At 41.3% G+C, this 12,266-nt stretch overlaps 1 protein-coding gene across 1 annotated transcript in view; it reads left to right on the top strand.

Annotated features, from left to right (window-relative positions):
* The window catches only part of gli2a (GLI family zinc finger 2a), a 106,357-nt gene extending 99,024 nt beyond the window's left edge, over positions 1-7,333 (top strand). The window contains exons 11-14 of the mRNA XM_084724527.1: positions 7-171; positions 785-1,066; positions 2,231-2,594; positions 3,085-7,333. Coding sequence (XP_084580653.1) covers positions 7-171; positions 785-1,066; positions 2,231-2,594; positions 3,085-5,396 — 3,123 coding nt within the window. The 3' untranslated portion in view covers positions 5,397-7,333. The remainder of the gene's footprint in view (positions 1-6; positions 172-784; positions 1,067-2,230; positions 2,595-3,084) is intronic.
* The last annotated feature ends 4,933 nt before the right edge of the window (positions 7,334-12,266 follow it).

Below are 12,266 nucleotides of genomic sequence, written 5' to 3'. Positions count from 1 at the left end.
CTGCAGTTTGAGGGCTGCTCGAAAGCTTACTCCCGCCTGGAGAACCTAAAGACCCACCTCAGGTCCCACACAGGGGAGAAGCCATATGTGTGTGAACATGAAGGCTGCAACAAGGCCTTCTCCAATGCCTCCGACCGGGCCAAGCACCAGAACCGCACACACTCTAATGAGGTATGTTCAGACACACACATCAATCAACTGACTTACTCTGTGGGGTCTCGTGCTTTTGAGCCACCACCGGCTTAACTCTTAAATATAGTCATCACAAAGGGCCTCATGGAAGAACCAGTCATATGAACAGATTTGTATTTGAAGATGGAGTAAGGGACCCCAGGAGTTTCTCCAGAATTGCTTAGTCCACCTTTAAAGGTCTCTTCAAGTCAAAATCAGGGTGTAAGTGTTTTTATCAAATATGTATTGCACTATAGTCACCTATATGCCAGTGTCTGGCTCAACAATAACATCAAAGTCTTTTTGTAGGCATTCTCTGGTATTTTTAATGCCATTTCGGAGTTTGTCAGGCTGTTTTGGTCAGTCCAGCTGTGTTCACAGTGAGCTCTCAGACTGAGAAAAGTTCAGCTGTATTGGCTATACATTATGAACTACATAGGAATAGTAAGTATGAATAATCAAGCATGAGATATATTAGGAAATATGTAAAATTACAAATTAAGACAGATACTGGTATACTGGGGCATCGTCATGAAACAAGAAATATCAAATATAAATTCGGCCCTTTTTGATTCAGATTTTTTTCTCATTTTTTCAATTTGCCTCTTGACAGAAACCATATGTGTGTAAGATCCCGGGCTGCACCAAGCGCTACACAGACCCCAGCTCTCTCAGGAAGCATGTGAAGACAGTCCACGGACCCGAAGCCCACGTCACCAAGAAACAACGAGGCGACGCGCCCCCGAGACAGCAGCCACCCAAAGGCAACGGGGAGAATGAGGCGAATTCCAAGCTTGGTGCAAGAGGCATGGACGGCAAGATTGAGGCGAACAGCACCTCTAGAGGAATGGAAGACTGCCTACAGGTCAAATCTATCAAGACCGAGAACTCCATGGTGGGTCCTGATAAATTAAAAAAAAAAGTCATTCGACACAAAGCTCTTTTATAGTTCATAAAAGATTTGTGTGCAGGAAATCCTTTTCCAATCTTTGTTTTTCATTAAAATTGTTGGGTTTGAGTAACTGCATCTGTTAATAATAAGGGAATATGATTGCATGACTTTGTATCTTTAGGAAACAGCAAAGAGAAGGACTCACTAATCCTTTTCCTGTTTTCCACTTAACTAACACTGCTCTGAGGTTGAATGTTTACTGCTGATACTGTCTGCATCCTTCCTAACTCACTTCTCTGGTTGTTGCTTGAACTTGCTTCTCTCAAGTTAACCTTCCTAATGGACAGACTTCACTGAGGTGAGCGCTCAAACTGTCTCTGTGTCTTCTTGAAACTCGGCATGGGAGATGTGCGAACGTGTCCTCATATTGCGTGCTACATAGTTAGACTGGTGCATGATGTAAAATGTGCTTTTTGCATGATAATCAATTTCCACAGATTTAGGACATGCTCCTTTCTGTATGGGATGATCACATTTACATGTATAGAGAAGCACACTACCATTTAACTGGATTTTTTTTAGTCCATAAGACCACTGGCAGTAGCCTCTGCTGTCGGCCCATGATAAAAGTCATTGTCACATTAATATTCAAAGGCTGGGGCTGTTTTTGCGAGTGTGCTGAACAAATGGTGCCAGTATCAAGCTGTGATCAAGACTTTAGTTCATTTTTTGGCCAGTTTAAATTACTGTCGCCACTGTGCTGGATTGTTGCTCACAGAACTCATCTATTATCTACTTGTTTTCTTGTTGTAAATAAATCAAACTCATCTATAATTCATGCGATTATGGAACTATAGGCCTACATTAGTTATTACAAAACACCATTACAATCAGAATTTTTTAACTGTGGTAATTATTTAATATTGAAGAATACATAATGGAGTCCTCTGAACTTGGCATGAGACTACAGCTTTTATTATTTTATTTAAATCCTTTTTTTTCATTTATTTATTTATTCTTTCCACCATTTTGGCAGTTTCACAGAATATTTATTTACTAGTGGAAAATTGAATAATGCACTACTATTGTTAATAATAATAATAATAAAGCTTTAATAGTTTGATTCATTGCACTAACATAAAGTTCCTCCCTCCTGTAATCCTGCAGACATATCAGTCCAGTCCTGGCGGCCACTCATCATGTAGCAGCGAACCGTCGCCTCTCAGCAGCGCCAACAACGACAGTGGGGTAGAGATGGCCATGCACAGCGGGGGCAGCTTCGGGGACCTCAGTGCACAGGATGAGTGCCCCATGGTTGACTCCACTGTTCCCGCTGGGGGACAGCATGTCGGGGTGGGGCTTCAGTTGAGGAAAGCCGTGGGTCACGGTGGCGCGGTCACCATCAAGCTGGAGAACATCAAGAAGGAAAGGCTAAAGACAGTGAGGGACTCCTGCCCCTGGGTTAACTCTGCACCACAGCCTCTGCAGGGTCAACGCAACAGCATGAAGCTGCCTCCCATACCTGCAGTCGGTAAGTGTTTTTTAAGGCTAAATCCTTTACTGTGTGATTAGGGTGTGAGATGGCTAATTAATGCTCATTATTCTATAACTGAATAATTCACCCTTCCCTCCTGCCCCTTTTCAGTCCATGCTCCAATCACATGAGCTCCAGTACTGTTTCCAGTATGTGCTAGGCTTGTCTGTTGAAAATAAAACCAAATTTTGAAAACGGTTAAAAGACACTGGTTGGGTAACCGCAAAAAGTTACAATTTACATCTTAAGTTGGATAATGTTAGCAAATTGCCTGCTTACTAGCTAGCTAATCTACAGTGTTTTGCTAACATTAGCTAACTTAAGATGTGCCACTTTATAGAAAAGGAGAAAGTTGACCAAGGTATCAAGCTAGCTTAACTATTACTGGAGTGCCGAACAGAAAGGGGTGGGGGTTTAGGAAGGACCAATGGTAAATTAGCTGGTGTCACTATGTAATATTGTCCCTATAATATTGTCCCCATGCCAGGTTCCTTGCTGGAGAGCTCCAACATGATGAGTAACTCAAGCGGACTGTACCCTGGCCAACGCATGAGTGACCTATCTTCATGTGAAGTAACACTGCTGAACCAGCTGAATGAACGCCGTGACAGCACCACCAGCACCATCAGCTCAGCTTACACCATGAGTCGGCGCTCTTCCGGTATTTCACCCTGCTATTCCAGCCGCCGCTCCAGTGAGGCATCCCAGTTTGGTGCTAATCGGCACAACAATATCAGTTCTGCTGACTCCTATGACCCAATCTCCACGGATCTGTCTCGCCGCTCCAGCGAGGCCAGCCAGTGCGGAGGTGGCGGTGTTAGTGGAGGAGGTGCAGGAGGTCTCCCAAGCCTCCTTAGTCTGACGCCAGCTCAGCATTATCGCCTCAAGGCAAAGTACGCAGCTGCCATCGGTGGAGCTCCACCTACTCCTCTCCCCAATATGGATCGGATGAGCCTGAGGACCCGCATGGCACTCTACAGTGACTCCCAGGAAGGCTCATCGCATCCATTCCATCAGCCACCCTCTGGAACTGTGCCTCGCCGATGCAGCGATATTGGATATGGCACACAGAGCATGATGCCTCATGAGGTACCCACCAACCTTCCGCGCCGTGCCAGTGATCCAGTGCGTCGTCCCACACTGGACCCTCTTTCCTTTCCAAGGGTTCAGCGCTATAACAGCATGAACAGCATGAACCCCATGAATGGTTCATCAGCTGAACGCAACCAGGCCCTGGCTATGCAGGGATACACTCGCTCCGATGGCAGCCTGCAACGCTACCCATTTGCCCCCAGGCCACCTAGCATTTCTGAGAATGTAGCCATGGAGAACATGGCAGTAGATGGGATGATGATTGGGGGGGAGCAAAGTGGTGAGGATGATATGGTGCTTCCAGATGATGTGGTGCAGTACCTCAGGTCCCAGAATTCTGGCCCCTCGGGTCATAACTCGGGGCAAGTGGACTACCATTCCAACAATCAGACTCAAAGCTACCAGACAGGCATAGCTCCACCAGCATCATTTTATGCACAGAGGAGAATGGCCATGGTAGATGCCACAATGAGTCAGTCTGGTCAGGACATGCAGTCCTGTCAGATGGGTCCTGCTGGCTCACAGCAGCCCTTTTCTGCACCATCAGAAAACATAAACAAGAACAACATGCCAGTGCAGTGGAACGAGGTGAGCTCAGGGACTGTGGACACCACAACCAAGCTCTCCAAACAACATCCTCTTAGGGGGAACCTCGCTGTTGTTCAGCAGAGGCACAATTTTGGTTCCTTCCAGGGACAAGGTCAGGGCCTGGGCAGCAATCAGCAGGTCATGCCTATGAGTCAGAATATGTCTATGCAGGGATATGTGAACCACAACGGCCAGAGGCTGATGAACATCTCCCACCAGCAGCATCAGCAACAGAGGCAGTGCAACAATGTGAACTTTAGTGAGCAAATGAGTCCTCAGCAAGGGTTTGGACAAGAGGCAATCCCAAATTCTATATCTGGGAGCACTAGCATGAGACCTGCCCGGACCAGTATGGCAGATCCAGAACTGCAAAGTTACAGAGCAAGGACACAGGCTGATGGGTATTCTCATGTGAACCCAGTCGATCCACAGCAAAATTACAGTGTTCTTTCCCAGCAGCAGCACAATATCCATAATGGAGGCAGAGGAATGTTACAACCCAGGCCTCCCACGGAACCCAAGTCCACTGCCAGACAACATACAGGGTCTGGCATGATGCAAGCGAGCCGAATACCCAAGGCATCTGATTTGAGCCCCAGGTGTGGTACTGACACCTCAGAGGCAAGCCCAAAGAGGCCCAGTGGGTCAGCAGCCCACAACAGCAACTCTGAAAATCCAGACTCTGCTGTGTTCTACACAGGTCAAATTCATATGTTTGAGCCAGCCTCTGTCACCTTTGATGCTCCAATGTCCCCCTGTGTGGGCCAGGCTCCTGCCAGCAACACCACTGCTGCAACCAACATGGCCTCACCAGGAGTCAACCTGGTCTCCAGCAGTACGGTGGATTCTTCCACTGGTGGATCTGCTGGCACTGAGCATGCCCAGATCGACTTTGACACCATGCTAGATGATGGGGACCACTCCAGCCTAATGTCAGGCACCCTCAGTCCTGGCCTTCTGCAGAGCCTCTCCCAAAATTCCTCACGTCTCACCACCCCCCGCAACTCTGTCACTCTCGCATCTGTACCGGCAGGGATTGGCAACATGGCCATCGGTGACATGAACTCTATGCTCACAGCTTTGGCTGAAGAAAGCAAGTTCCTCAACATGATAAGCTGAGAGCAATCAAACACCTTATCATCCATCCAGTCTTAATTATGTCTACATCAGGAATATACGGACTACACAAGAAAGCACTGATTGAACAATGCAAAACTGGCTATTTGATACATTTTTCTTCCATAGTTATATGTTTATCTTGTAATATTTGCTTCAGATTATATGTTACATTAAAAACTTAATAGTAAGTATAACTTGAGTCAAGAACAATTTTCTATCATTATTTGTTAAAAAGCCATACATTTTACCTACAAATATATGATAGCCCAGGGTATATAAATGGATCTACAACCAATTGCCATTCAGTATTTGCTGGTAGCCCTTTACAAAGTGGTGCACTGAAAGCAGTCCACATAGTAACTTTCTGAGGACATCAAGGTTGAACATCTGAGTATGACATGAAAATGGAGTTACCAGGAAATGGACTAGATATGTATGTAGATAACAGATAATATTTTTCTCATGAAGACCTTTATGTGTATAGATTATACTGTATGGTACTTGCTTTAAGTTATACTACAGACTTTTGATGTTTAAACTAGGGCTGTCAAGGGTACAGTAACGTATGCACACCTGTTAATTCAAAAAGAATAATGAATTACACTTGACATTAGGTGCATTTTTCACAAATCACATGGCTCAGAAGAATACACATTGTAACGTGTATCCAGTTTTGAATTATCACAGAACTACAGTGACTTCAGGTATTCACTTCACTACTCAACAGTCAGCTATCTCCAGAATCACTTACTATACCTTTAAAGCACTGAGGTTAATGAACATAGTCCGAGCCCAACACCAAACCATGCATATCAAAATTGATACATGCCAATTATCTCAAAAAACATTGCCGTTATTACAGTATGTATTAAAAAGTCCAGCGTGTAAGACCTGCAGGGATATATTGGCAAAATATGGTAGAATTGGAACATCATTTTCATTAAGTTTTTATTAATGTATTACCCTTACATTTTTCACAAGTTTTGTGTACACTGTAGGTTTTCCTATATATTTGGAAGGGGAGGGAGAGTAGAGGTGTTTGCAATCTGCAAGCCCACCATTAAATGTCACTAAATCCAACACACTGGACCTTCAACTATCTTGAAGCATAAAGACTAAGCGAAAAAGTGTTATTGTAGCAACCTGTTTTGTGTACATGTTTTGTACTATTTTCAATGACACCTGGACTTTGGTTAATTGTGAATCTTGCTTACATTAGACGTGGTGAAAGTGAATGTTTTTTTAATGAAATTTCATGGAATTGAGAATTCAGTTAATACCGTTCAACAAGAAATTTGTGACTAATTGTAATTTGCAAAATTAAGAATTTGACAGCCCTAGCTTAAACACATGGTTGTGCAACATTAAGATCCACAGATATTAAGTGCTTTTTGATCATCGTCTGAGCTCTTGGGGATGGCACTGTAAAATCACATTTCCTTCTTTGCCCTCTGGATCAGAGGCATTAACTCTCCACGGTCCAATCTCACAAGGGTAAATGATTGAAGAGGACAAGGATACGCCTCTGTGTTAGTCTATCAGGGCACATGAACCCCCTTCGTCTGATGAGGATCATTCTCTAAAAGAATATACAAGTACCTCTGTGTGTTCTCAGCAGAGATCCAATCCTAATTAACACATTCATACCACCCCCCTTCACTGCACACAGTACTTCCCGTGGGCCCTGGATGAACTGCAGTCCAGGAAGGGACACAAGACTTTGATAATGAAATCCTGTTTCGGACAGGATCGGCCATCTAGCCCTGCAGATCCTCAGTTTTATTATGTTTGCTGAATTTCTAAGTAGCCTTTAAAATGTTTGTGTGTATGGTACCATTCACTTTTACTATGCTCAGTGTGTGTGGGTTTGTGTGAGTGTGTGTGTATATAGCTTTTGTACATTTCAAATAAACTATCTCCTTTTTTTTCTGTTTAAATCCCAGCCTTGTGTCGTCTTTGATATAACATGGTCTGTGGTCCCTGGAGGCCACATGAAAGTAGGGCTAGTATGCTACAAGTGAAATCATATTTGGCATGTTCTCAGACTGCTGTTGAGCACAGCTCTAAGGGCTAACACCAGTTTACTCACTGTATCTCCAGCAGCCATATGTGTGAAAGGTGCAGGCATAAAGAGAATTCTGAGCACCAGATATTAATGAAGACAACTTTGATTTGAAAACATGGTACTTAAACTGAACATTGTGCCAACACAATTAAAAATATATGATATTTTTAAAACAATGAATCTTGAAATGAATGCACAAATGATGCATTAGGACAGGTGACAGTTCACTCCAAAATCAAAAATACATATTTTTTCCCTTGGCTTGTAGTGGCACTTATCCATCTAGATTTTTTTTATTTTTTTTATTATTTTTTTATTTTTATTTTTTTTTGTGTATGAGCTGCAGAGTTTGTCTGCTTTCTCTCCAGGACACTGGGACTAAATGGCTGTCAGCATGTGGTGCACAAAGCACCAACAAATATACCTGAAAATTTCAAAAACTCTCCAAAAATCATGACCCTAGATAATCACAAAATGTTGTGTGCCCTTTCATGTAGGAACTACTTTCTTTCTGCGGTAGAATCTACTGGAACTGTGGATTATCTTGAGTAACAAGGTCATGATTTTTGGAAAGATACTCTGTTTTTGAATTTTTCAAACTTATTTTTGGTGTTATGAGCACCACAGGCTGAGTGCCATTTAGACCCACTATGAGACAGAAAGCAACATTTCTATGGCCAATATCTCCAAAACTCAGCAACTCACAACAAAAAAAAAAATGTAGATTTATTTTTAATTTTAGGTTTAACTGCATTAAATGTAATGCATTAAATCATTTTCTTACTTGCACAAAACACTGTCAGTTGCAGCATCATGGTACTGGTGGCTACTCCTGTCTAAAGTGCTTCTATCTGCAAACATTTACTGTAGCAGCTGGAAATGGATGATCTGCAATCTGTAGATAAAGAAGATACACTAATGAAAAAATACTTATTAATATTATACTCCATTTCTATCAGTCTGCCAATAAACCCTCATAAATCTTACACACTGGACCTTTAAAAATGATTGTTCAAACCTTCTTTTGTAAATATCTTTTGCAGAGCTATGTCTTCATTAAGATTTGTCAGATTGAAAAAACACATTTAACTTGGGTTTCTTTAACATAGATTTAATACTACAACTGATTTTGCACACAAGTCTCTTTAGATTGTTATAACTGCAGTGCATATGCGTCAATAAGAGAGGAGCAACATTTGTTTTACTTTGAAGCCCTGTCTCTCCGCTGCGAACATTTGTGTATTTTTCTTGATGCTCTGGTAATGAAAAGAAAATGTGTATGTGCTTTTTATCCACAATTATTCACTCTGCATACTGGAGCAAAAGATAAAGTCCAGTCTGAAAGCCCAGGTGGAAAGGGGTCCTCCATACGCACAAAATGCATACAGAGCACTTTCTAAAGTTAGATGGCATGTTGTCCAAAATGAACAGTGGCAGGCCAGCCCTGAAGAAACGGGTCTGAAAGCAACATAAAACAGGAAAGAAGAGACAGTAGAAAAGGTGGTGCATGAAAAAAGTGAGGAGAGGAAACAGCTACTGTAGCGTTGAACACAGGAAAGCTGCAAAGCTGGAGAGAGACTAGAGAAAAGGGAGGAGGTTATCAGAAAAGATGCAGAGTGTTAAAAGAAAGAGAACAAATCACTTTTAATTTGACAGCAGATTCAGCTGGGGACTGGAGAGAAGTGGAGTCCACTGATTGCTTTTGCCACTGGAATTCCTTATTCTCTTAGAGAGAGGACGGGAGAAAAATAGCCCCAGGGTAAGGAGTCTCACCAGAGAGGAGAACAAGAGGTTAGTGAGGCAGAAATGGATGATTAGACAAAGCACACAGATGAGGAGAGATGGTGTGTTCTGAAGCACACAGCTTCATACTGTAAACAGCGCTCAGAAATACAGTACAGTGCATTTATATGTGAAAGAGTAAACAAATCAACCTGTTTTCTTAAAACTAAATTTAGACTAAAGAAAGGAAGAATTTAACATATTATCATTAACATTTTTGTACACTTTCATGATTTTGGGTTTGAATTGGACATGGTTGTGTTCAGATGAAAATGTCTTAAAGCTATGACAAGGAACTTTCATATTTTGTTGATTGTGCAGACCCTTGTGGACAAAAGTGGTAGTGTTTCCACCAAAGAACCACAAAATATTAGGTCAAAAATAAAATTATCTAAATAAAAATCTTATCATGATTCTTTTTAACTGACTAAGATACTATTCACTGTAAATTTGACTATGAAAAGTTAAACAGGCTCGTATCATCTGATTTTTCATCTAAAGTTGCAGGCTAAAACCAAACCAAAACCAAAACAACAAGCTAAAAGATGCTAAAAAGCTCTGTAGAGCAGGCTTGTCACTATAGTGAAACCTATCACATTACACAGTCATTTCACCAGTATATAATATAAATATATTTATATGGGCAGCTTTAAAGATTCTGCTATGTGTATCACCTACACTCAGATAGGAATTTATTTATCACAAAAGTCAACCATTTAATTATTGGTGACCATAATATGATCTAGTGTCCAAGTCTCATTGTTATTGTCCAAGAGGAGGGTAAAGGGTAGGGTCCCCTTCGTATCAGTTCAGCTGTCCCTATTGGTCAACATCTCACTGTAAAGCTCTGAAGTGCTGCTGCCTGTTCAGAAGGCCTTCAGAAGACATCAGCTGTTGGTTGGTGACATTCACACCCTGCACCACGGCTGCTACCAGACAAAACAACACGCGTCAGAGGGGCAGAGGGTCAAGTGGATGAAAGATTGCTATCCTCAGCTGACTCACAGTGAAAGAACTGTAATCTGCAAAGCTTGAAAATACATTCTCCAGTGAAATCTCTTAAAGGGACAATTCACCCCAAATCAAAAATAGAGATATTTTTCCTCTTACTTGTGTATTAGTTATTCTTCTAAATTGGTTTGGTGTGAGTGTCCAAGACGATATCAGCTTAGATATGTCCAACTTATGAAGCTCAAAGCACCAACAAAGACATGCACATCTACTAATTGTGACAGCGGATGTGACAGCGTGGGATGTCAACATTAATGCTGTCCTCCTCAGCTGAGCTGTTAAGGTAGAACCACTAAAATAGTTATCAACTGTCAGCCTCAGCTACCTGTGTTTTGTGCCAAAAACAGCACAGTTTTAGCACGATGTTATTAGAAGCTAAAACGGTGAAAAAAAAAAAGTAATCTTTCCAAATTAATGTCACTTTAACATTATTAATCTAAGTATGTTAGCCTGGCAATGTTAGCTTTTAGCTCAAAATGCTTACATGCAGCAGGCACTAGCATGATTGTGAACTGTCAGTCATTTGAAAGTCATTGGTATGACTGCATTTCATGTCAGATAATCTGTCTCACTGTGTCTTAAGGTAGAGTTGAATATTGTGGTCACCAATAAATAAAGGTCAGACTGGGTGACTGAAGGGTTTTGCTCCTGATATTCTTTGAAAGCTGAATGTAGGTGACAGATAGTTGAATTGTCAAAGTTGTACTAGTCAATATTTTGATTTTAATATATTATATTATGTATATATACTATTATAATATTTTGAATTTCACTGAGAATTCTCACCAAATCTCCAGTTCCCCTCAGATTTACAGACCTTATAGCCTCTTAGCTCATTCTTTTAGTTTTACAGCCCACAACTTGCCTGTTAAGGCTCACCATCCTCTCAGGCAGTATTTCCTAAGCCCTTTTTACACTTGTCTAAAAACCCACTAACACCTACTAACATCTGGCTTTTGTCTTCAGTGTAAAAGGGAAGAATCAGCATTCAGTCCCAGGTCAAATAACTGTGCAGTGGTCACGGGTATTTATCGCCTCCAGCTCCAGTCGGCAGTGATGGAAATATCACACCCTAGTGGATGCACTAATTTTCACCCCTTTTCCAGTGGAAGCAATGAAGGTTTGTTATCTCCATTGGTATCTGCGACTTTTTTGGTCCCTTTTCATACACATGCTCTTCTTGGTTTGATTGACTAAGTGTGTCAGCCCAGCACAGCAGAGTTTACATCTTCTTGCAGGTGTGTATTTTACTGATGTGCACTTGTCTTTAGTCAAATGACTGAATGGTGCATAAACATCTTATTTCCTATAAATTCTTCACTATATCATGACATTCATCTCTTTTGGTGCTGTAAGGAAGTAGCATTATTCTGGATTAAAACTGAAAACTGTATTCTGCTTATAAACATTTTTTTTTCTTTGACCATCTTCGTCTGGTGATTTGAGGGATGAGGTTGAAAGAAAAGAAATGATCGACATCATCATTATGATGGGGGGAAAGCAAACATATTCAGAGCTAAAAGAGACAGCAACTAAATACTGAATGTGTCAAAACGTTTCTGAAGTATCTGTGGGTTCTCAAAAAGAATCGCAATACAAATAAGGAAGAGGATTTAATTTTTGGTTTTGAGCCAGGGTGAAGGCTAGAATAAAAACTAATTTAATCAATCAAAAGGATGTAAAGAGAGTATCCTTTGTTTGTGTGTACAAGACGTGTGTGAGAAGAAATATGAGAGAAAGAAATATGTGTCTACGTGCATATATCATTTATGAATGGGTGCATCAAGATATGTGTATTTAAATGCATGGCCACATTTGCATATTACATGTATATGAATTTATCCTTACATACAGCAGGAAGCTCTTTTATCAAATTTCTTTTTTTTTCTCCCTCCTTTCTCTCTCCTAACTTCATGTTTTGTTTTTTTGTTGTATTATTATTCTGTTTCTGTTTGTGTATGTACCCCTTTGACCTTGTGTAATAATAATTAACCTGCAGGTTTACCTGCATT

This window comes from Lutjanus erythropterus, chromosome 8 (assembly GCF_056507025.1).
Source record: "Lutjanus erythropterus isolate fLutEry1 chromosome 8, fLutEry1.hap2, whole genome shotgun sequence".
In the NCBI taxonomy this organism is placed as follows: Eukaryota; Metazoa; Chordata; class Actinopteri; order Lutjaniformes; family Lutjanidae; genus Lutjanus; species Lutjanus erythropterus.
This window is presented reverse-complemented; position numbering and strand designations above follow the sequence as displayed.